Below are 26,221 nucleotides of genomic sequence, written 5' to 3'. Positions count from 1 at the left end.
AAAAAAGTGGTTTGAAAGTATCCAAGTTCTGTAGCCTGCTTCACTTTGAAACATTTCTTTACTTTACAAGCCCTGTTACGTACAGTCTTACATGCATGACTGACTGTGATTATATCCTGGAAAATATCTATGGACAGACCAAGATGCAAATAATTTTTTTTATTTTTTTTGTTTTTTAGTAAAGTCAACTTTTTTTGAAGACAATCCTTTTCCTAACGTGTTATATTCTGAACTGTTTAATGTGTTGTCGTGTCGCATTCTGAAAAAGTCTTAACAGGTGGTTACATTTGTTCTTGTGTTTAATGATCGGAAGTATTCTGTATGTGTTGTTCCTGATACCTCAACTGGAAACTGTCTAACTGGAGTTTGGAATTTGTGGGCAGGACATTTACATGCAAATTGCAGCAGGTTACTCATGGAAACTGCTTTATAGTGTTAAATGTGTAATGTCAATAGTATGCTGTAGGCTGAGGCCTCCGTTTACATACTTTTTCTTTCTTTTTCTAATTTGGTAAAAATAAATAAATCAATATACACTTGAAAAGGCATTGTATGTTTGTAAACAAATTAAGTGAGTGGGACGATTTTATTTCTTTTTTTGTAATCATAACTATTGTTAAAATGTAATTCCTGTCTAGTTTAAACAAGACTGTAAATGTTGAATTGTCTTGTCAAATATATTTATAGTTGTCCATTCTGATATCTGTTAACAGAGAATCCTATGTTCAGATGTACTTTGTATATACAATAGTGTACATTACAGAGGTACATTCTTTTTCTTTTCTTTTTTTCTTTTTTGGTACAATACTGTACAGTTACAGCAATAGCAGTTGCCACTCAAATATACATTATATGATTCCTTGTGTAGTGCTTGTAGTAAACATTTCTAAATAAAAATTGCTTGCTATACATGTCTATGATTTAATGTGTGTGTGTGTATTTTTTTTTTTTTTGTTGTTGACATTTTCAGACTTTTTTTTTTAACTAAAGGATTATATTTATCCATTGAATTTGCTTCCATCCCCCCTCTAAAAGTAATTTTTTTAATTACAGCCAAATCAATTAAAATGAAAATAAATTTTTCAATTATCATTAAAGTAAAAGACTATGGTCACACAGTTTGTTTTCAAAACAAATATATTATAAAATAATAATAACTGGTTTCAGCTTACAAAAATAAAAGCTCAACCATGAAGCTTTTAAGCCTTAACTGTCTGACTTTCTGCACACTTTACCTAATGTTGCCTCAAAAAATATGTCCATCCATCCATCCATCTTCAACCGCTTATCCGAAGTCGGGTCGCGGGGGGAGCTGCTCCAGCAGGGGGCCCCAAACTTCCCTATCCCGAGCCACATTAACCAGCTCTGACTGGGGGACCCCGAGGCATTCCCAGGCCAGTGTAGAGATGTAATCTCTCCACCTAATCCTGGGTCTTCCCCAAGGCCTCCTCCCAGTTGGACGTGCCTGAAACACCTCCCTAGGGAGGCGGCCAGGGGGCATCCTTACCAGATGCCCAAACCACCTCAACTGACTCCTTTCGACGCAAAGGAGCAGCGGCTCTACTCCGAGCTCCTCACGGATGACTGAGCTCCTCACCCTATCTCTAAGGGAGAAGCCCGCCACCCTTCTGAGGAAGCCCATTTCGACCGCTTGTACTCGTGACCTAGTTCTTTCGGTCATGACCCAGCCTTCATGACCATAGGTGAGGGTAGGAACAAAAATTGACTGGTAGATCGAGAGCTTTGCCTTTCGGCTCAGCTCTCTTTTTGTGACAACGGTGCGATAGAGCGAGTGCAATACCGCCCCCGCTGCCCCGATTCTTCGGCCAACCTCCCGCTCCATTGTCCCCTCACTCGTGAACAAGACCCCGAGGTACTTGAACTCCTTCACTTGGGGCAATACCTCCTTCCCTACCTGGAGTACAAGTATGTAACAAAACAAAAAGATCAAAATTGACAACAAGCATATTAAATGGGTACTGCAGTCCAAATTCAAATTATTGAAGAGTTGTCTGCCCCGCCCTAGACTCGAAGCTCATGCTGGTTGCCAGAATGAGGACACGCAACAGGAATGAGCGAAACTGAAAATGTCAAGCGACAAGCTTTACATTAAGTTGATGTATATGTTTGCAATGGTTTTAGACTGATTGCAAGGCTTTTTAGGTCAGATGAAATCAGTTACAGTATCTCTGATCCAGTTTGTTTGCTGGCTTCCATGTGTAATGGTGGCCAGCTGATAGATAGCTGTGCAATGTGTATATACCTTACTCTCCTGACCTCATGAGGTGCACGATTGTGACTGACTCCTTGTTAGCGCAAAGGCCTCTCATGCAGGAGACGGCGGTTCTAGTCTCGTACAGAGCAGGTAGGAGAGGAGGGTCACAATGGTGCTGTGACCCGGATGGGAGTGAGGTTTTGCGGGGTGAATGTAATGGTGGCCAGATGATAGATTGCTGTGCAATGTGAATAAACCTCACTCTCCTGACCTCAACAGGTGCACTAGCGACTGACGCTAGAGGCTGTAGCCTTTAGCCTCCTTGTTAGCGCACCCGCCTCCCATGCCGGAGACACCAGTTGGAGTCCCGTACTGAGCGGGTAGAACAGGAGCGTCACACATTGCTGCAGCACGAGGTGTTGTATGACTTGTTCAAATCTGGCAACCCGGTGGTGCCGAAATACTATTGGTGAGTGGGCAGTGGGCGGGATCACCCAGACCAAAACATAAACAGAAATTCCAGCCAGGAATGGAAACTTCAAAGTAGAATGTACTGACAGATATTACATGAAGGAAGGGAGGGAGTAAGCCTACATTTTCTCCAAGTCAAAAAAATCAGTGTGTAACTCAAAGTCTCTAGTCTCTGGTGTAATTCTTCAATTGTCACTGACTAAACGTTGTTGTTGTTGCTATTAAATAATATTTTTTGGAGGTTTCATTTAAAGTATTACTTTCTACGTGTTTACAACTGTTCAAAGCTCTGTTTTGAACAAGAGTCTCGAGGCACGCATTTTGCTCTATTCGTTGCGTTGCGTCTGGCTTTTTAGCGCAAGAACATGTTCGGTGTGAACGTCCCCTTATATTGCCATTTTATATTTTGACCACTAAACTTTGACCACGTTGATTTGTTTGTTTTTTTACTTGTCGTACCACAGTACATATTGTCTTCGAAATATTTCGTTGTTTGCGCTATACAAGACTGATCCAAAGTATAATCTTTTAACGTTGTGTTCTTCAAGTTCCTACATGAATTGTAAACAAATGCTTCCGTTCAGACAAACAATACATATAGATCAGTGTGCAGTCCCCTTTAAAAACTACTAGATGATTCAACAAGGAAGTTCCTAACAGAAATGAAAGGAAAGTTGCTGGTGAATTTCCGTTGCTCTCTTAACTTCTACTGTAGGTGTGCTTAGTGACTTTCAAGGGTTGCTGCTAAGGTTGAATTGAAGAGGAAAATGTGCCTGCTTTTAACGCACAAATGGTTTGTTTGTTTATTTTTGTAGTTTTCATGCGTTGTAAGTCAGTCAGAGTGATGATGGACATAGGAAATGATAGTCATAATAACGTGTTTCAACAAATATAAACATATTTTTGAGGATATTGTTTGTACCTACTCTGTTTGCAGGTCATACAGGAACGAAATGGACTTTATTTGACACTCCTGTCGTCGGTTGGATGTGAATGAATGTTACAAACGTGTTGAGTGCCGAAATACACTGGTAAGTTCATTTGTATTTGTCAAACAAATAGTGGGATGAGGAAAAAAATAACGTCCATTCATTGTGTTGTGGTTTATCTTGGGTTTAATTCTTAAATAATGGAATTTGTTTCCAACTTTTAAGTATAGAGTACAGTATGTGTTCTTAATTTCTGTAGTGTTGTCAAACAAACAAGGCAGCAAAGCTGGTTTGCTGGTCTAGCAGCAAATTATTTTGATTTAGTACAGTAAAAATATTTCATAAAGCACCTGAAGTATTCCTCTTATGAATAGTGTAACACAAGAAAAATGGCAAAAAAAAAAAATAAATGTTTTTTTTATAATGGCTTGTTAAATACCAAAGTGTATAGGGTCATTAGAGACCCTAGGCAGGGGCGGATTAACCATATGAGCAATTGAGCGAGTGCCCAGGGGCATCACGATTCTGTAGGGCAACAACTCGGGGCCAGCAAAAAGTGAAATATAAAACAAAAATCAAAATGTTAACCTATTCGTGCATGTGCGAGTTTGGTTTCTAGCGCTTTGAAAATGCACAACTGATACCTATTAACAGCATTGCAAAAAATAATATGTAAAATGAATCCAATCAGGGCTGCCGCTGGACAAATTGATTGGTGGCGGGGATAGGGGTTTGAGTGATATGAGAGTGAAACGATCGCCTGTGTTCCGCTACTGCTTTCGGGTCCTTGAATAACGTATAACGTGTGAGTAAGGACAGCCCGTGTACTTTCTGGTGCCCTCCAAGGGTAAGATGGTGTCCCCCTAGGGAGTTGGTGCCCTACACGGACTGCATAGTATGCATGTAGGGAGCAGCAGTACTGAATCTAATGTCTACTTTGTTATCGCAAAATCTAGAGCGCTCATACTTTAGTGTATGGTCATGCATGCGTTTTTAGGGTCGAAGTAATCTTCCCTCTGTACGGCGCAAGGCCTCGCTCAAGAGGCACAAAACACAGTTTTATGCACTGTATGCAAAACCAATCAAATAAAAAGTGACACAAGGTATTATTCTGTTTTGTAGCAAGTTTGTGAGTATTTGATGCTTGCCTTAGAACCAGCTGAAAGTTGATAAGAATTGATTTGAATTCAAAATGTTTCTTAGAGATACACCATGCGATGCTGGGCTCCAGACTGCGACCAAAAATAAATGATTGCGACTAATTTATGGTCAGATATCACCATGTCAATACATCTTTAGAGCGCCAGTGTGTCTTGCGCTCCTTTTCACCCTTTCTGCTGATGATATGCGCTCGCTGGCTGCACACAACAACAAACACCGCGAGAGCCATGATATCCGATTCATGAACAAATGACTCTTTTGAACCGGGCCTTTATAATGAATCACCTGACAAGAGCTCATTTGAGCTCAGGTTAGCAGTTTGAATTTGAGTCACTTTGTCAGTGAATCAGCTGTCAGTGAGTTCACAACTGGCAGTGCAGACATTTCAAAATAGCAGTCCCATGTGTATTTCAGAGTTGTTTATAATTAAAAGTCCCATGTTATATACCCCATTTTTTGCTATTGCTATCTGATGAAGAAATTACGGGGAAGTACACTAGTAAGTACAACACATGAACAGTGTGATATGGCTATTGTCATTTGGGTGTACTACTGAAATTATGTTCTGAAGTTGTGTGTTTATTTGGACTCAATTAGTGCCTGAGAAAATACATTTGTGTACATTATGTATTATATGTGTTTGACAGCCACGTTTTAATCCCTTGAGAGAAATTGCACAATATCTTACATGGTATTATTTGTTTCCTCTTAGAGAATCTTTAGTTAGGTTTTTTTTTTGTGTGTCTCAAATACAGATTCACTCATGTCATCCTCCTGTGTCAGCACAATGACCGCAAGTACAGCAAACCACCTTTGGCTCATTGATGACATTCTTGGACAGGGAGCAACAGCAAGCGTCTACAAAGCACGAAACAAGGTACTTGAACATTGTCACTGTTTAGACATTAACATTGTCATCTGTGGAAGCTGACTGAGACTGTGAATACTAATGCCACATACTGTAGACTTGCCATTATAAGCTAAATGACTTTAACACCATGCTTGTTTGTTCCTATAGAAAACAGGTGAGCTGGTTGCTGTGAAGGTCTTTAACTTGGTGAGCTACAACAGGCCTTATGAAGTTCAGATGAGGGAGTTTGACGTGTTGCAGAGGCTCAATCATGTCAACATTGTTAAACTCTTTGGTGTGGAGGAGGTATGTATCTGATGTGGTTTGTGTTGATGTTCAAAATTTTCCACCCGTGGCACTGCTGACATTTTTTTTACATGTCTTTGATGTTGCCAAAACTTGTGTCTTGCTCTGTGATGCTTTGAGGGTCAGGGTCATTTATGCCTTTGTGCTAACTAAGAGAAATAGCCATTGATTTTTACAGTTATGTTCATTTGAATTGTCAAGTTTAAAGCTGAAGTGTGTACGTTTTTTTTTTATACTTTTATGCCACCTGGATATGCACAAGTAATCAATTTGTTGGTCACTTTCTCTGAAAAGTGTAACACTGTGTCACAATGACAACATTGCTCTGTCTGTTTGAGCATCCTGACCAGCCCAATTTTGCAACTATGGCTCAACCAATGGTGAGAGTTTGGGGCAGGACTATTGTCCAACAAATAGAAGACAGTGGGAGTGTTTGGGGAAACTTGTTTGAAAATTTAAAAAAATTACACTCTTCAGCAAAGGGTGGGTGATACGACCAAAATCTTATGTCATGAAATTAGTACTTTTATATCACGATAAAAATATACATCAGAGTATATTAAAATTTTTCTAGAAAATCGATAAAATGGGTGTATATATTAAATAATCATACTGTAAAGCAGATATTTTTTATTATTATCCATTCAGTGAATTAAATGCTTCACACATGAAAACCACTTCATTTTACATATTTAAGTCTTTATTTGGAACATAGACAAAGTAAAAAATAAACACTAAACTGTATTAGCCATACCACAATGCTAAGTCTGAAATTCAGACTAATATGTTGTTAAACAAGATTATTATTATTATTATAAGGTTTTCTAAAAAAAACTCAAGACCTTCTCAAAGCAATGCAACAAAGAAAATAATACACAAGTAAAAATAAATCCAACGAAAATAAACACTTATAGCAAAAAATAAATATAACATAAATATTAACACTTCTTGGCTTTCATAATGGGTTTTTTTGTGCGCTTCATTTTTAGGTGGTAAAACAGATTTCTCATATTAGTGATCCGGGGTGGAAAGAGTACTGAAAAATCATACTAAAAAAAATACACCAAAAATTTTGTTTGTAAAATAAGTAGCTGTCCTAAAAACTACTCAAGTAAGTGTAAAAGAGTACCGTGTTGCAAAACCTATGCCCCATTATAATGAACACTGTATGCCAACTTTTAAAATACATCACTTATCTATGATAAACACTACATGAATCTGATTCCAAAAAATAAAAGGGAGACATGATAACAAAATTAAATAAAAAATAAAAATAAAAATATAAAAAAATTCAATACACTGATCATCATTTTAAATCATAATGAATGAAACAATAACAAAATCAGTTTATGTGTAGGGTCTAAATTTCCCTTAATGCCGACAGAGCATTATTGTTGTGCATAAAACATGTTCAAACAATGCAAGGAATGCAAAAAAATGCTAAATAAGCAGGATCACTTGGCACGTCATATCCTGCACAATAGAGGAGGTAGAGCAGTCGTGGGAAAAGTTGTTTGGTGCAGAGGCTACATCACGCTTAAAAGGAATAATTCACCCAAAAATTTAATTTCTCTCATCATTTACTCACACTCATGCCATCCCAGATGTGTATGACTGACTTTCTTCTGCAGAACACAAATTAAGATTTTTAGAAGAATATCTCAGCTCTTTTGGTCCATACAATTAAAGTGAATCAGTGCTATAATATTGCACCGATAAGGTCCACAAATCACATAGATCTGTTGGAAAAAGAAATTCAGTGATACATGGCATTTCATACTCAAACGATTCTGAATCGATTCTCAAAAATCAATTCACACCTCTAATAAATCAGCATAAAAGTAGTCTACTCCATGTGCCTCCAGCGGTTTAATCCATGTCTTCTGAAGCGATATGATGGATGTGGTGAGAAACCGATACATTTTTAATTCCTTTTTTACTATTAATTCTCCTCCCTGCTCAGTCAATCTCCACTTTAAATTTCACTTTCTTGTTGTGTTTTTGTTGATTCACGTTCTTCATGCATATCACATTCTACTGAGCAGAGATGAGAATTTCTAGCAAAAATTGACATAAATATTGATCTGTTTCTCACCCACACCTGTCATATATTTTCTGAAGTCATGGATTAATCACTGGAGTTTTATTGATTACATTTATGCTGCCTTTATGTGCGTTTTGGAGCTTCAAAGTTCTGGTCACCATTCACTTTCATTGTATGGACCTACAGAGCTGAAATATTAGTATAGTAGAGTACAAAAGTAGTGGGTGGTTTTCTCGTTTATTTATTAATGTTGTTTGATTAATAGCCTTTATATGACATAGCCTACTAGACCGTGATCAATTCAGTTACATTTACACTTCAAGTCCAACATTTTGATGCAAATGTGCTTTTTTCCATCTGTTTAAATTCACTTTAAACATAAACATATAGACTACATCTATATTAATGTCTCATCAAGACAGGCATTAGCGGAATTATAAAATGTATTTGATCATTTAGGCGTGAACCTACATTAGCCACCTGTCAATCAAACAACACGCAGCCACAGACGTCAGGAAATAAGAAGTCAATCTTATATATTTCATTTAGATGAACCAACCAGTGGTGCTCTTACTATCATGATTTATGTAATGAATTACATTTTAGTTTGTTCGTTCAACATTCGTTACTTTACACCCCTGCGAGTGATTATCTTCGCGGCGCGACACAGATATTGCAGAAGTCAGGTGAAGCCCTGCCTATGATGATACGGCCTCACCGCAAACATGGATATTTACATATTGCTATATAAGATATAGCAAAATCTCTAGCAACTGTCACTTTATATCATCGCCACAACATATATCCTCATATCGTCCAGCCCTATCAACTTTAAATTTATTCAGGATTTGGAAAATCAGCTTCTAAAACCATCTTGATTCTGCATCTCAGATGCATATGAACCCAAAGCAGAAGGTTCTGGTGATGGAGTTCTGTTCAGGTGGCAGCCTGCTGAACCAACTGGAGGAGCCTGAGAATGCTTTTGGCCTGTCTGAGTCTGAGTTCCTCATCGTGTTGCAGTGTGTGGGTAAGAAGCGATGTATTCGAATTCAGTTTTGATTTAACTTTTGAAATTTTACTATTGTGGGTTTGTAAATTAATAGTCATGTCAGTAATTTCAGCTCCATTACACATGCACTTGTCTGAGATCTCGGTGTTTGCATTTATCTATGTACATATACAGTTCAAGGAATGAACCACTTGCGGGAGAATGGGGTAGTCCACAGGGATATTAAACCTGGCAATATCATGAGGCAAGTGGGTGAGGATGGACGCTCCGTGTACAAGCTCACAGACTTTGGCGCTGCCCGGGAGTTGGAGGACGATGAGAAGTTTGTGTCCATATATGGCACAGAGGAATACCTGGTACGAAATAATGTGATAAGTAGAATTTGTGTTTCGTGAAATTGCAGTGTGTGCTGTCAAAATTTCTCATGCACAGTAAAATCAGTAACAATATCTGTAAATGCTCATTCCACATTGAAGGGATATTGTGAAATCAATACAAGTACAAGTGAATCTCGTGCAGATTCTTATAAAAAACATGTAATTTTTGTGTGGTTCCTTTTTGTCTCTGAGGATGCTTAGTATCTGAGATGATAACTTTTCTGAACTGTGCTTCTGTGGTTCAGCATCCTGACATGTACGAGCGTGCAGTGTTAAAAAAGCCTCAGCACAAAGTTTATGGAGTGTCTGTGGATCTTTGGAGCATTGGTGTCACCTTCTATCATGCTGCCACTGGCAGCCTTCCCTTTATACCATATGGAGGCCCACGCAGAAACAAGAAGACCATGTAAATAATCTCATCTATTAATTACCAAAAAAGTGTTTATATTTATAATAGTAAATTAATATGCAGATTCAACCATAAGGAAGCCATTTGTAGATTATTTTCACCTAAAAGTGTTACACTGTGGCTTTGTAGCACGATCAAAACATTACTTTGTTTGTTTTAGTGGCTCGTCTAGCCTTACACAGTAACATTGTCAACATCAATCAATAGTGTAAGTTTGGGGCGATACTATCAGTTTATACAACCAATGGAATACGAGGTAGTTTTCAGGGATCTGTTTGAAAACAGTGATCATTTTTGTAATTCTGTTTTGTGACGCTAGTAATTCTAGCTACTAATAGCTAGTCATACATCAAAAAATGTAATATTGTAACCTCTTCCAAAACTGCTATGTTTTCTTATTTGTGTTGCAAGTATTTTTTTGTGTGTTTTTTGTATTTGTTGTATTTATATGGTATTTTTTTTGTCATATTTTTGGGGCTTTTCCAGGTACAAAATCACAACAGATAAGCCAGAGAGAGCTATATCAGGTGTACAGAAGGTGGAAGATGGTGCTATTGAATGGAGCTACCAACTGCCACTCTGCTGCCAGCTCTCAGAGTAAGTTTGTCATATGTACAAGGTGAGAATGTGGTGGACCGTATTAACATCGGTGGCAGAAGTTCACACATTTAAGTGTTCACCTCTCTCATGCTTTTATTCATCATGATTAATGTGCTGTTAGCCTTCAATGTTTAAATGAGAAATCCGTTATGGGAACATTAGTTTCTAAGTCTATAGAGTTTAGTAGCAGATCACTAATGGCTCTGTATCTCTTCATAGGGGTTTAAAGACCCAGCTGGTACCAGTGTTGGCCAGCATATTGGAGGCCAATCAAGAGAAGTGTTGGGGCTTTGTCCAGTTCTTTGCTGCTACTACTGACATCCTGCACAGCATCACAATCCATATTTTCTCTCTCCAGCAGGCCACTGCTCACAGAATCTACATCCACTTTCACAACACGTATGTTGTCTTCCATTCTTTTGCAAATCTAAAATGTACATGGATTGCAACATATGACTGTATTCCACATAGCGTATAGGACTACATCTTATATTGACCATATTTTGATCATATATTGAATGTCAAGGGTCATAAATTGCTAAAAAAAAATCATAATCTAATTTAGGTGTTTAAATGTATTCAGTAATGCAACTAAACTGATGTACTTCGCAGGTATGAATTAAAGTATTTATATTCCAAATGTGACCTTATTTAGAATTAAGATGATCTGAATATTCTGTTTAAATGTCAATTTCTTCTTTAGTATACTGTAATCAATATTAGATTAATCAAATATTTAAATAGTGATACTTTATTGATATATATTGTTAATACATAAAAATATTTGTAATATTTCTTTATTTTTGTTTTGTCTAGAGTCTCAATCTTTTTTGAGGATGTTCAGGCCCAGACTGGTATTGAACCCACAGTTCAACAGTACCTGTTTCAGGGTCATCCTCTTATATTGGAGCCAACCATGAAAGTTGTCAACCTTCCCCCCACCAGTTCAGACTCTCCTATCATTCTGATCAGCCGACGGCCAGAGAAACTTGTAGGACTTCTGTACAGAGAGCGTAAGGACCCAATAAAAGCGTTGTATTAGTCTGTTGCCAATGTTTCAGCTCAGTTTTCTCTCACACACACACACTCTCTCCCTCACGTTGTTGTGTATTTTGTAGCTGAAGCCTCTGCCATACCCACAAGGTTTGATGTCATGGCAGATTACACTTTTTCCAAGGTAAGCAATCTAAGGCTCTTTTGTGCGTAAATCTCCTTTCCTAATATTTAAACACTAAGATGCACCACCTATACCCTCACACTGTGTCCTGTTCTAAAGACTGTTGTCGGGGTCATCCATCAGTACCTGCGTATAGCTCGCCTCCTCCAGAAGTACAGGGAACTGATTCTGCAGGGATTCTATAGCTACATGTGAGTGTTAGAATTATCCATATTTGTATTTCCACAAGAAAACAAAACCTCAAAGTACGTGATGATTTTGTATTCCAACGAGGTAAAGGTGTCCAATTACAACCTTCTTGTCTTCTCAGTGAAAACACAGGCTTGGAGTGCAGTAACGTGGGACACAGGATTGCCATGGTGAATATGAAGTTGATATCTTGTATCAGCACAGAGGAGAACCTCCACAAATTGTAAGAATCCATTCAAGAAATTCTTACAACCCAAATCTAATGTAACACACTGAGACAGAAGCTTTTTAGTTTATTGTATTAATTCATATAACTAACTCTTAGGTTAATAATTGACTACTGTACATCATGTAGTAAGATATTTTGTGATTAAATGTTTCTTCATTCCTCCCAACCAGCACACACAAGTTTGCACATGAGTTTCCAGACTTCATAGACAATAAAAAGAAACTTGCAATGGTAAGAGCTCTGAGAAATATATGAAATAAAATGGCTTTTGAATAGAGCAATTTGCAGTACTCTGTATCTTTAAGGTATACCTTTTGTGTATAGATTGAAGAGGATTTGCAGCGGATGTACGGCAATGGAATCAGAGAGTTTCAGAATCAACTGCAGCACCTGCATGTCATGCTGTCTAAACACACAGAGACCCTGGCTCAGGATAAGAGGTGAAACATACTACTACGATAGTTTATAAATTACACAGTTTTATATGAGGTTGTTTTTTTTATTCTGAATAATAAAGTCAATCCCCAAATTATTAAGGCCACTGAATGGCTAAAGTTTGCTTGAACAAACTGACTGAAAACTGATGCAAAAACGATTTTGAAATCAGTGATCAAACTATTTAAATTATAGCTTGTTTTTATAACATTTAAAAGAAAACAAAAGCCAATTATGGTGTTAATGGCCTTCAATTTTCTTTTTCAGAATTATATAGGATCAAATACTATTTTATATTATTTTACTTTATCTGTAATATCATTTAGAAATAATTGCATGAATTAAAAAATAATAATACTATTATCATTTATATTTAACTTGATTTATTTTTAATGCAGCATCCAGAAGATGGAGGTTCTGTTGGGAAAAATTGTTGCGGTTCATCAGCAGTATTGCAAAGACAGAGTGATGGGGAGTGAGTGGATTCTTGTTATTTCTTTCATATTAATACAACATAAATGCATTGGGGGGTTTTACCAGGGGTGTAAGGATCCATATTCTAGATTGGTGCATCAATCAAATAACTAGCAATGTGATTTCATGGATGCAACGTGTGAACATCGTTGTATATTTATTTTATAAGATGCACCTTTTTTACACTCTACTATGCTGTGCTCTATGCTCTATCCTTGCTTGCGAGCAAACGGGCTTCTCTCAAATCACAAGCTCCGGTGATTATTTTGATGATTTCCAGCCCAATGATTGTTCAAAACCTGCCTGGATGTATATGAAGTATATCATATATGAAATTTATATGAAAATCAAGCACATTTAACCATAATAACAAGGCACAACCTGTACAACCTTAATGACACAAGCAACAAAATGATAAAGTTTGCAAAAACCTTTACCCCTTTCTTATTTACACAAACTGATAAACACACACGCACTAAATGAAGTAAGATGATGTTTCCCTGGGAAATCCAGAAGCCAAATTATATATGGATGTTATTGTGCTACGATTGAAGTTATGTTTTTGCCATTAAATATTCTATGAATATGTCAAATTATGATGACATTTAATCTGTCCTACCTTTTTACTCCGTTATGGCTCATTTCAAATTCCAACTTGAACATAACTGTAAATCTTTGAACTGTCAGATAACCGGCTAATACACAGAGTCAAAGCTCCCAGCTGTCAGGGAGGATGGGAAAACAGCTGATGTTTATCCATTTCGTGTTCAGACTTGTGCGCACATCCAAAAATGTGGCAAATTTACTTTTAAGTAGTGTCACTTGTGAAAATGCTCTCTCCACATGATTATTAGATGTGGTAAGTGTGAGCAATATGATCAGCATGAGTGCTAAAATCTCAAAATCTCATCCAGTATCATTAAAGTCCACATGAAACTGTTGCGACCAACTTTATTTCTATACTGTGATGTATTTTCGAGTGAAACGGCTCATTGAAAAGTAAAAAATGTAGGCAGGGGACTTGATTTTATCCATTTTATGCATGGATGAATCGTTCATATGAAGACCAGTTACATGCTATATAAAATACATGGCATCCATTTAGATTTCTTGCTTTAAACTTCTAGGCATCTCAGGTGCAATTTTTCCATTGTGTTGCAAGAGCTTTAAATATGCTTGAAAAAATTCCACAGATAAGTACTGACATTATGCACGACTAGATGTCCACAGCAATTTCCCTATTTTTGAAATGTTCTCGAACATTTTTCACCACTTTAGATTGCCTAACCCACTCATCTACTAATCACGTGCTTGTTTAGAACATATTAGTGGGCGTGGCTACTCGTAGCTCCTCTGAACAGGACTGAACACATTTTCTGTCAATCATTGTTTTGCCTATTTGATTAAAGGATCGTGTGTTGAGACATTTTCTTTATTAAAGCTGCATAGGCAATGGAATTGCTTAATTTGATACATTTCAAAACCTGCCAAAACAGCCCATATATTGTCCACCCTCCCATGCAAATTTTCCCCTGCACAATTCAGTTAAAAGTAACGCCACACGCGTGATTTAAATTGGGCTATATTGTAGTGTATGCATCCCATTTGAATTCTACATGAGAATGTTCTGTTTTTAAGTGGTTTGGAGCAATTCATCCATGTCAAACAACTAAACAGCCCCTATATTCTGAACAGTGCTGATGAGGAAGAGAGAAAAAACCTGCCTTGCACCAGCATCAATTACAAGATTTTTCACATCGACACACTTACTAGTATTTATCAAAGTAACTAACATAATTTTTCGATGCAATTTTTGAAGTTGTAACCAAGAAAAAACACGGATAGCACATACTTCAGACTTTGAAGTATCACAGACATCGGATCACTGGCTAAGAAAATCGATATAAGATCGTATTGTGATGTAACTTGCGATTTACACCCCTAGTACTTACACTTGATAAATACTTCTCAACGATAGAATAGCTATGAAAAGGATGTGGGTTGAGATTCATATAAGACCAGACTCGGCCAAGCGTAAATGTGTAGCTGACTTATAACATGTCCATGGATTTAAGTTTTTTAATCAATATGAAGATTTCTAGTTAAATTTTACATGAATTTATAAAGTAATGTGTACTGTATATCTTAGGACCTGTAACTGGTCACCATTTTAAATACCTTTTTGTTTGTTCATTTTAAGGACACATATTCCATGTATTCTCTCAGTTGAGGTCATAAAGGCTGCATATATATATACAAATGATATTAGCAAAATGCTGTTTAAAATTGTTTTAGATGGAGTATAACATGTTAAACTGCATGACATGTCAATTTAGCAAAAGTATGTCATGTCAACTACCCAAATGCATGTGGTTGTTCAGACCACATTTGTAAACTATCATGTCTGCATAAAAAAACATTGATAGCCCCCGCAATCCATGTTTGAGAGTTGTGTTTTTGTACTGCAATCATCAAAGCAATTTTAGCCACCTCCGGTTTAGTTTCCATTTACAAGCAAAGTTTCCGGCATTTGCATTATAACGGAAGTAAACTCTAATATTTTCAAATAGTGCAAGAATAGTAGATCTGATTATACATTATTGTGGCTAAGTGTAAATGGAATGTACATTCCAAAACAGAGTGCAATCCAACTGATCACGACACATGAAGTGAAGTGTAAATTGGCCTTAAGATATTCTAGATGATTGCATTTGCTAATCTATGTCACCTGTCAAAATCCTTCTCGCAAGATGCAAAAGGAAAGTTGTATCTTAACTTCTGCAGAATATGTACAGTATGTAAAGCTTTAAATCCTTAATATAAGTTCATCTCATACTGTCTTGTGGTTCTAAATGCTCAAACAATTAACAAAAATGAACTGTAGTTTGTAAGGGAGTGTATGGATAGAAGTGAGTGACCCATTTCTGGCACTCCCACCTCTAGAAGCTGGAAGTGGAATTTGATGAGTGGAGCCAGTACTGAGATTAGTTCTTCAAGGAGGGGAAACACTGTTGTGCTACCTTATCTGAAAGTGTGGACCATTTCAGACAGGCCAGCATGGAGCCTGCATTGATAATGTTAGATATGTCTTTGTAGAGACCGAAAACCCAAAATAGAGTTTATCTTGTGCAGTCATACAGAAAATAACTACTGTGCAGCAGGGTTCAGATTTTGAAATATTTATCAGACCGATGCTAATTTGTTCACTTTCTGTCCCAGAACTCAGCTATAATGATGAACAGATTCACAAGTTTGAAAAGTGAGTATTAATCATCTGCAGCATCATGGATGAGTGGACATTCTTACTGGTCATTCAACTGAAAAATGGCTGTATTCTCTCCAGGCTCAATCTGGCATCATACATAAAGAAGGTGAAGACTCTGTTTAAGGATGACTGTTTGCAGAAATATCAGGATGTTCTGATGGCTTCAGGAAGTTGGAACAGGTGAGACTGAGGTCATATTACTACAGAATTCACTGATAAATACTAATGATTCATAGCATCATGAAGAATAAATTAGGACTTTTGAACATGTAGTTAGTTGGCATGGACTCTTCAGAGTGATCTTCAATGGCAGTACAGTTCCTCCCTGAAGCAGAATTGTTCTAGTGCACAACAATAAATTCACACAATTTAGATCTTATAAACTCATAAAAAAGAAACGTCCCTTTTTCAGGACACTGTATTGTAAAGATAATTTTGTACAAATCCAAATAACTTTATAGATCTTTGTTGTAAAGTGTTTAAACAATGTTTTCCATGCTTGTTCAATGAACCATAAACAATTAATGAACATGCACCTGTGGAATGGTCGTTAAGACACTAACAGCTTACAGCCATAGGCAATTAAGGTCACAGTTATAAAAACTTAGGATACTAAAGAGACCTTTCTACTGACTCTGGAAAAACACCAAAAGAAAGATGCCGAAGGTCCCTGCTCATCTGTGTGAAGATGCCGTAGGCATGCTGTATGGAGGCATGAGGACTACAGATGTGGCAAGGGCAATAAATTGCAATGTCCGTACTGCGAGATGGCTAAGAAAGCACTACAGGGAGACCGGAAGGACAGCTGATCATCCTCGCTTTGGTAGACCACATGTAACAACACCTGCACAGGATTGGTACATCTAAATATCACACCTGCGGGACAGGTACAGGGTTGCAACAACAACAATTTACCAAGTTATACCAGGAACGCACAATCTCCCTATCAGTGCCCAGACTGTCCGCAATAGGCTGAGAGTGGCTGGACTGAGGGCTTGTAAGCCTGTTGTAAGGCAGGTACTTACCAGACATCTCTGGTATCAACGTCACCTATGGGCACAAACCCAACATCGCTGGACCAGACAGGACTGACAAAAAGTGCTCTTTGCTGACGAGTCACCCTTTTGTCTCACCATGGGTGATGGTCGGACTCACGTTTATTGTCAAAGCAATGAGCGTTACACCGAGTCCTGTACACTGGAGTGGGAACGATTTGGAGGTGGAGGGTCCATCATGGTCTGGGGCGGTGTGTCACAGCATCATCGGACTGAGCTTGTTATCATTGCAGGCAGTCTCAATGCTGTGCGTTACAGAGAAGACATCCTCCTCCCTCATGTGGTACCCTTCCTGCAGGCTCATCCTGACATGATCCTCCAGCATGACAATGCCACCAGCCATACTGCTCGTTCTGTGCATGATTTCCTGCAAGACAGGTATGTCATTGTTCTGCCATGGCAAGTGAAGAGCCCGGATCTCAATCCCACTGAGCACATCTGGGACCTTTTGGATCGGAGGGTGAGGGCTAGGGCCATTCCCCCCAGAAATGTCCAGGAACTTGCAAGTGCCCTGGTGGAAGAGTGGGGTAACATCTTACAGCAAGAACTGGCAAATCTGGTGCAGTCCATGAGGAATCTGGTGCAGTCCACTTAATGCAGGTGGTGGCAACACCAGATACTGCTTGTTACTTTTGATTTTGACCCAAATCATAATGTCATAATGGAGCAAAGAATGAAACCCATGTAGCTTAATACCTGTGTGTATGTTGTTTCCACAGAGTTCTATACGAGTTGCAGACAAGTCTGGAACACTTCAGTGAGATCCTGCGACAGAAGATGGGAGATCTGCATTTGTGTGAGGCTCAACAGACCAAGGTCAGCCTTCTGCCTTCCACAAAAGACAGTCTGTCTCATGATCTATTCCTATCTCCTTCTTTATAGTTATTCTCTTACTGTTGAATGATAGCACAAGCTATGATACAATTTACTGTATGAATTCAGTACCCATTTCAACCTTAACTGCAATACTTTATTTGGCATGAGATTTACAACACCACCAAATTGCAAAAAGTTTAGTCTTGGGGAAGGCAGACAATTTATTTTAGATTTAAATATTCAGTTACATTTATGATTAAAAATATTGATGAGTCATAACTAATATACATATGTAAAGCCCACTTGATTTTATAGCCCCAAAAATGTTTGCTTGAGTCATTGATTGACTCATAATTTGTGTACATACAAGGTATTGTCATTATGTTTTTCTGCATGAACAGTTACAGTATACCAAAGTGAGACAATGTGGTTTTATAACTGATTCCCAGAATGGTTGTATTGAGAGTAACCTATCCATGATCTTCATGTTTGCAGGTTCTGGACAGAGCTGTGGCCAGAGCTGTTCAGCAGCCAATTGGAGCTGAGAGCATGGATGGACCGAAAAAAAATGATCACATGATCTTCAAGTATGGAATAAAGATGAGGCAGTGGTTTTTGATCACTAATTTCAAATGCAAAAAATGACAAATATGACAACAAAAGACACTTCTTGGTTTGAGTTTGTATGTTTTGTTTTTTCAGAATGACCAGATTAAAAGATGAGATGGAGGCAGTGGCACGGGAATTACAGAATAACAACAACATCATAGAAAGGTATAGTGTTCTGTGGCTGAGTTTATGTGGCAGTGCACAGTCCAACTGTTTCTGCTTTCAAAAGGAGTATGCCTTATATCACTTAATTTGGTACAGGTTTTACTCTCTAATGGGTACCATTTAAAACTAAAATTACTAATTTATATGGTAAGAAACTGCTTTCAGATTTAACAGTGTGTTCTATTTTATTAAAATGTTTAGTCTTGGAGCTCTTCCCCCAACACTTTCAATGGAGAAAACAATACCTCAACCCAGCAAACCATGATGATCTGATAGAAGATTAAGAAGATCAAGAATATGGAATTCAGCAAAATATTATTTTTATTCACAGGGCCAGGATTTCTTGGCACAAGGAAAAGAGAAAGCAAAAGACTTATGCATTTCCCTTCACTCAGTTTACAGTTTTGGATGAAAATTAAAAAATTAAACCGTTCTTAAAATGTTATTGCGTTAGATGTTGAAATATCAAATTTGGTGGCAAGTGTTTTTAAGAAAGAATACACAAGCATACTTTTCAAGCAAAACATTTCACAAAAAGAAATGTGTTGTTATTTAACATTATAACACAGTAGATGTACTGTTTTTGTACTGCTTTCAAAGTATTTGGAGACTTTCTGGTTGTCAAACTTCATGTAAAGAGTAACCTGGTACTAACTTTGGTAGTAAAAAAAAAAGTGAAAAGTGCTTAGAAGAGGTTTTATATTTTATGACATTTTTAAGGATGGCTTAAGTGCCCAAATACTTTTGGTGGCTACTGCAGTGTACATTTTCTGTTATATTTATGTTCTTGCTGACACTTTCTTGCCATAAAGAAAAACGTTTTACATCACATTTATGGCTATTAGCAGGACAAGCAGATTGCACAAGGCAAAGGAGTCTTGGCCCCAAATGCAAAGAAATAACCCAAAACAATTCAAAAACGTTACCACAGATCTATATTACTCCTACAGCAATTTTGCTGAGTAAACTAGAGACCCCTTTGCTTAGATATTGATGGCAGCGTGCATTCGGCTGACAATAATGTTGTAATTATTGCACATGGAATAAAGAGAGAGGTATTAAATCTGCCCTGTGTGTAATTGATTCTGCTTTTTAAAGATAACTGTACAACAGCACAAATGTAATTAGTCTATTGATCACAACAGAGTAATCACAGTGTGAAACTCTAAAGGGTTTTTTCATTTTTTTTGTACTTATCAGATTATGCTGTGTATATCAGCTTTTTGTGTGTCTGTTTCTTGTTTAGTTTTTTTTTTTTTTTTTACTGTGTTGAACTGGGTTCTGGTAAACTGTGAACAATGACTCCAAAGATGATTATCATACAAGTACTGACAGGCTTCAACAGGCTCATCATGTTGTTTACTAAAATTACACGAAGTATAATTTAGAAAGTAAAAGATGTGTTAGGTGGGATCTGATGTCATTTTACATGGTGACATCAGTGATGGGGAATTCCTCATGCTCAGGGGGAACTGTGGTGACCTTATAAAGACCATTGAGTGGTTTTAATTTTGTGTGTGTTTGTTTTCAAATGGAAATTTTATCAACTTTCCTCACTTCCATTTTGTAAGCTGCTATGTATTTAATGTTTTGTATTTGTTATTGCTTTCTGTTTGAGGTGGAAAGAGGTACTTCATAGACTGCATGTGCTATTAATAAAGTATAGGAATGCACTATGAAACTTAAAAAAAAAATGTCTTAATAAAAATTTAAATATTTATCAAATATGTTGTTTATAGAATATAAATGTTTCATATTTATACTATACAATACATAATTTTTACTATACAATAAATAATTTGTATTAAAGTTATAAATAACCAATTAGATAAATATTGATAAATGGAATAATCTTTATTTGAGGATGTGACTTGTTTTTTTATTGGCTACGTAAAATAAAATAAAAAAACCTGGTCAAAAATTGGTCTTTGTAGCCTACTTATTCTATGAGATTCGTTCGGAATTATATTAATAATATAAGTATAAGTTACTGAAATGTTTAATGACAACATATTTGATACATCGCATCATATTTCACCAACAAATAAAGGTTTCTTGCCCTCCGCTATGCTCCATTGAAAAACGCGTAAGCACAACTATAATCGTTTGTGAAGGGGCTGGCTTGTGTCTTCTTTAAAGAGCGCGCGTCCGCTCAGATATTGCCATTTAAAGCGTTCCACTTGATGAGTGTGAACGTCACCACAAGCTCGCGCTGGCGCTTTAATTTAGTTTGTATTCCACGCGCGTACTGCTCCGGCCGAACGACATGGCGTCCGTCACTTTAGGACAGCACCCTGCTCAACACCACCTAGAACCGGACCAACAGCTGTTTCACAAACTGAAGACGAGCGACAGAAAAAAATTCACGCGTAAATGGTCTCTGGAGAAGATTATACGAAAAAGAGAGAGTGATGTGGAGAGCGCGAGAGCCGTAGTCTCAGCTTCGCTTGTGTTATTAAATCACGAGCCGCCTTCGACATCACAAAACCGAGCTTGTGGTGCCGGTTCGCCACGCTGCAGCAGTATGGAGGGGTCGATTGTTGACGTTGGACATGCCACTGAGATAACCAAATACATACAGAATGGCATGAATGGTCACACATTACAGCAAAGCCGCGTGGACAGAGAAAATGCCAACAATAATAACGGAATAACCCGCAGACACAGCAGCGTATGGATCCGGAGGGGCTCGGTGAAGGACACGTTAAAGACCAACACGTCTGCATCACCGCAAGAACTTAGCAGTTGCTCCCACAGCTCCCTGCCTGACGAACTGGAGGGGCTGCAGATTGACCGGTTGACACAGGCGAGATCCGGTGTTGTGAAGATGCGCAGCGAGCCTCTGAGAATGGAGGCATGGTCCATCTTCAGTCAGAGAGACCCGAGGGTGAAGGCTGAGAGGGGAGAGGGCCACAGCTTCACATCCAGACAGGTGTGCCAAGACTGGTGCGACGCCTGCAACCACCAGATCAGCCGCGCTGCGCTCAAGTGTCAAAGTAAGTGACAGCTGTCCGTCTTCTACGATGGATAGATATGTTGTTTTATTGATATGTTTAATCATTGTTTTGTTTAATTTATTCCCCCTGCTTTTAAAGGAATATTCCGGGTTCAATACAAGTTAAGATCAATTGACAGCATTTGTGGCATAATGTTAAATACCAGAAATATTTATTTGGCTTTGTCCCTCGTTTTCTTTAAAAAAAAAAAAAACATTAAAATACTGCTTCAAAAGTGTAGCCACAAGAGTTAAACAGTATGCGTATTAACATGATTTCCATGTAAAGTTAGATCCAATTTTACAACGTTGTTGCCATGCCGACGTAATTCTATAATTCTATTCTTAAAATTACTGTAAAAGTGACTTTACAACACAAATAATACAAGTTTTAACAGAAGCATTAATTTAAGTGCTTTTATAAAATGATTAGCTTCACATTTTTGCCTTTAAACCCTCCAAAAAATTGCCCCAAGCACTTCCATTGTAAGTGACTCACTGTGACAGTCTGTGCTTTGAGTTCTTTATATCCAAGCCATTATTTAGGTGTGCGTGTGTGTGTTTGCGCGCGCGCGCGCACTTTGTTTGTTTTGCTGGTATTTTCTTCTGAAGGGGGGCTGATTCTATGTCTCCTGCTTTAACTTCAAATATACAGTTTTTAATAAAAAATGAAGCATGCTGATACATGCAGTGAGTTGAGGAATGAAGGATGGGGGTGGAGTGGAGTTCCCCACCAGGGGTCATTATTTGTTTTTCGATTTCATTATTTGTCACTTTAGTTTATTTGTATATGAAGCAGGAAGGGGTTGTGTCCCGCCTTAAGTGAATTGAAACCAGGCAGAACCACCAAACTATTGGTAATGGTATTGGCAGATGTTGTAAGTAAACTGATATCATATTGGCAGAGAAGATTTTAATTGTTGCGTCCTTGTTTATTACTAACACAAGTCTGTGTGTTTTAAAGAAACCTCCTCACACAGGTTTGCGAAAAAGAACTGCAAATTGGAAGGTGTCTAATTTTGGCTGATACACAGAGACATGCAGCATACATCTGTGAATGGAAAAGAATGACATCTTCGTAAATGTACTCCTATTATGACATTTAGAAAACACAAACAAAGCAGGCATATTAAAGAGAGAAAGTTCATACAGAATGCTGGAAAAATGTCCTACTGTGATGATTGAGTTTACCCTGATGCACACTGAGAACAGACGGTTTCGCCTGCGGCTGTACGCAGTATGTTTGTGTGTTTAGTTGTGTTTTTTTTTCTGTGTGTGTACACATGGTGCATTTGTTCAGTCGCTTGTGTGTCCGCATGTGTAAAGTGTTGCTGAGTTTGCAGTGTGTCAGCAGTTCTCTTTTGGAAAGGTACTGCAGTGAACTGCTTGATAATGGGCAGACCGTGAAATTGCAGCGATTTGATTAAGTGTACAGTAGATGGAGTATAATTTAGAATTAAGATGTGGAGATATAAGGATCAGAGCAGTCTTTTATCCTTGCAAATGGAAAAGAGTGCATCTCATTCCAACTTATTCAATTTATTCAAAAACACATTAACCAACTGCAGTGAAGTCAAGTTTCGGCCTTTTGCTTACCAGTCCATTTGACTTCTTTAAAACAAGAATACCAATCCGCTTTCATAGAATTATGTAACTATACCTATAGTTTTGATAAATTATTTTTAAGTGGCTCTTACATATTGCAACAGTTTCCTGGTGAAATAAACACAAGAGGTGCTACAATGACTTTATTTCACTTTCTCACAAATTATGAGTATGGTAGATTTTACTTTTAGCCCTGTTCCTCAAACAATGCGATCTTATGACATCAAAACACTTTTACTATTGTGCATGACTTGAATGACAATACATTTTAACACTTGGATCACATAACCAACTGCATTAACAAGCTAATTCTTGTGCAATCAAGTTGCACGGTAGCTCAATTGAAAAAGTGTTGCACTTGCAACGTTAAGGATTGGGGTAGAGTCCAGAAGAGCACGTGAGTCAACACGTGCCAAAAGTGTCAATGATGCACCACCAAATGACGTGGTTGCTTCAGGAATTGCTTTTTTTCTCACATTTGCTTTTTATGACACTATCAGTTAGGTTTAGATTAGAAGTTTCTGGTAAGAACTTAGGAAGGTAGTTTTTGTTGATTTTAAAACTTTTTTCTTTCTTTTTAGAGACTTTTAGCACCACACAGTTTCACCTCGGAACTGCAGCGATATGTGTAATAAATGTCGTAAATAAAAAACAAATTGCACTGTCACAATATTCATGAGCTCCGGCTGGACAGAACCGAAGTGCTTCATCATAATCGTCCCTCCCTAAGGCAATTCCTTTTCATCTTTGTGGCTATACACAGTACTAAGACCCTTTAAGACAAAATTACTTGAGCTGAGCTATAGAGCATGTGAGGCAGAACATTGCCTGTCGTCTCTCCCCCCCCCTCCTTTCCTGCAGCATCACAGAGTGGTACCAGGAGTGATGCTAACTCAATTAGAGCCATCCTTCTCTCAAGGACACAGAGAGTACTGCGGTGAGCCGAAAGGGAGGGAAGTGTATACAGACAAACCTTATCACGAGTTCATTGAAACCACAGGGTTTTTAAGCACTTGTTCCTCTTTCTCTTTAGCCTTTCATTGTAAATGCCATAGTAGGGTGAATATATTTTTTAGGGTACTTCTGTTGTGGTTTGTCACTAAGGGAGATTCAACCAGGGAGATTTTGTTTGGGATGCAAGCGGGATTTCCAAAGGCAGTTGCTAATATCGGCAGCTTTCTGTTCATTTGGGTTTTGTGTGTTTTTGCAGAATTCCTTGAATGTGTTCTGATATGCATTTACCATAAGCATTGGTTTCTAGCTCTCTTTATTCTGTATAATGCTGAAACGTCAGTAGTAGATTTGTTGATGAAGTATGTGAACACACTAAAATCACTCATGGGTGAAGCGCATCACTGCAAATGCTTGTTTCTTCAAAGAGTCTTGCTCCTTTTTGTTTAAAAGCAGACCAGGTTTGGAGCATGAAGGGAAATGGTGTATTTAATAGGTTGTGGTGGTGAAGGCAGGCTAAAGATGGAGCATCTTGACTACTACGAATCACCATTTTTAGTACACTCACTGCCTGTAATTATATATGGTATGAGAGAGAGCCAGTTTGAGAACATCTGTGGTTATGTTCTTCCATAAATGACTCTCCTCCTTTGCTCATATTCTCTCCCAAAAGAAAGAAAATTAATCTCAGTTATTTCAATGAGATTAAATCAAAGAAGATCAAATGGAGACTTTTGCTCAAGTTTCCTTCTCAGATTTTTCTCCTGAAGAAAATACCATAGTAATGTCCAAACGGATCACACTGTGTATTCGACTACAGGAGGTCAAAAGGTCTGCTGCTGAAATGGAACCATGCTTACCAAAATTTGAACCACTGCCCCCACTAACTCCAGTGGCAGAAGATGGAAGTGATGTTAAAGTGAAATTTCCATTGGGGGCATCAAAAGCGAGTTGGTGGCATATAGCCAATGGGAATGCATATTTTATTAAACCTAATCCGTTACCCAAATCCCAATGCTAAACCTAACTGTCAGTGGAGACAATTGTTTATTTTAAAGCAAAAATACAAACTCCAAATTGCACAAGTTACTTCCTGGTTTCCCTAGGACAAGAACCTATGAATTCTCTCATTATTTACTCACAATCATGACATCCCAGCTGTGTATGACTTTCTGTCTTCACCAGAACGCATTTGAAGAAAGATAGAAAAATGTCTTAGCTCATTAGTTCTTTAAAATGCAAGTGGATGGTGATTTTTCTCTTTTGAAGGTCAAAAAATCACAGATGGTCTGCATAAACGTCATCCATAAAATACCAGCTGTTAAATGAATGTCTTCTAAAGCGACACAACATGTGGTGAAAAAAAAAAAAGATAAATAATTAAGTACATTTTTAAAACTCTTAAGTCATGCTTCTGGTCAGCAGCGGTAAGCGTGTGTGACGTAATCATATTGGCATTTGAAACGCATGACAACTGACACATTTGTCACAGCCGGAAGAGCAGCACCGTTTATGAATGAGGAGGAGGAACGCTGTACAGTAGCTTGATTGATTTTGGTTTAGATCTGTTATTATCTGTTTCTTTACTCACAATGGTGCATTTGTGTGCTTATCTCAGATGTCTCAACCAAGTGGAGAACATGAGATTACCTCGGTATACATGGTAACGTGAACATATCACATGAGAGACCGCTTGGACTCCACCCTCTCCTGAAGTATTGGATTATAGTTAAAAAGTACTTGAATATTGATCTCTTTTCACACCAAAAGCAATCGTATTTAGAAGACATTAATTTAATAGCTGGTGTCGTATCGATGACTTTTATGCTGACTGTCTGTTTTGTTTTTGTTTTGTTTTGGGACCTTCAAAAGAGAAATCCCCATT

General features: G+C 37.8%; 2 protein-coding genes across 2 annotated transcripts in view; both read left to right on the top strand.

Annotated features, from left to right (window-relative positions):
- Window positions 1–3,251: 3,251 nt before the first annotated feature.
- Window positions 3,252–20,648, top strand: ikbke (inhibitor of nuclear factor kappa B kinase subunit epsilon). Its single transcript, XM_052111245.1, has 22 exons — window positions 3,252–3,479; window positions 3,624–3,717; window positions 5,532–5,653; window positions 5,795–5,932; window positions 8,868–9,003; window positions 9,160–9,341; window positions 9,608–9,768; window positions 10,258–10,368; window positions 10,591–10,770; window positions 11,188–11,384; window positions 11,490–11,548; window positions 11,648–11,739; window positions 11,859–11,960; window positions 12,137–12,197; window positions 12,291–12,406; window positions 12,800–12,876; window positions 16,095–16,134; window positions 16,219–16,320; window positions 17,915–18,011; window positions 18,507–18,598; window positions 18,714–18,785; window positions 18,987–20,648. Exons 3-22 carry the CDS (start codon window positions 5,540–5,542, stop codon window positions 19,048–19,050), a joined length of 2,193 nt encoding a protein of 730 aa, XP_051967205.1. The 5' UTR covers window positions 3,252–3,479; window positions 3,624–3,717; window positions 5,532–5,539; the 3' UTR covers window positions 19,051–20,648.
- Window positions 20,649–20,971: 323 nt separating this feature from the next.
- Window positions 20,972–26,221, top strand: part of LOC127632588 (ras association domain-containing protein 5-like) — a 56,365-nt gene continuing 51,115 nt past the window's right edge. Inside the window, exon 1 of the mRNA XM_052111260.1 lies at window positions 20,972–21,781. Within this exon, the coding sequence (XP_051967220.1) occupies window positions 21,052–21,781 (730 nt within the window). The 5' untranslated portion in view covers window positions 20,972–21,051. The remainder of the gene's footprint in view (window positions 21,782–26,221) is intronic.

The sequence above is a fragment of the Xyrauchen texanus genome, chromosome 39 (assembly GCF_025860055.1).
Source record: "Xyrauchen texanus isolate HMW12.3.18 chromosome 39, RBS_HiC_50CHRs, whole genome shotgun sequence".
Taxonomy (NCBI): domain Eukaryota; kingdom Metazoa; phylum Chordata; class Actinopteri; order Cypriniformes; family Catostomidae; genus Xyrauchen; species Xyrauchen texanus.
This window is presented reverse-complemented; position numbering and strand designations above follow the sequence as displayed.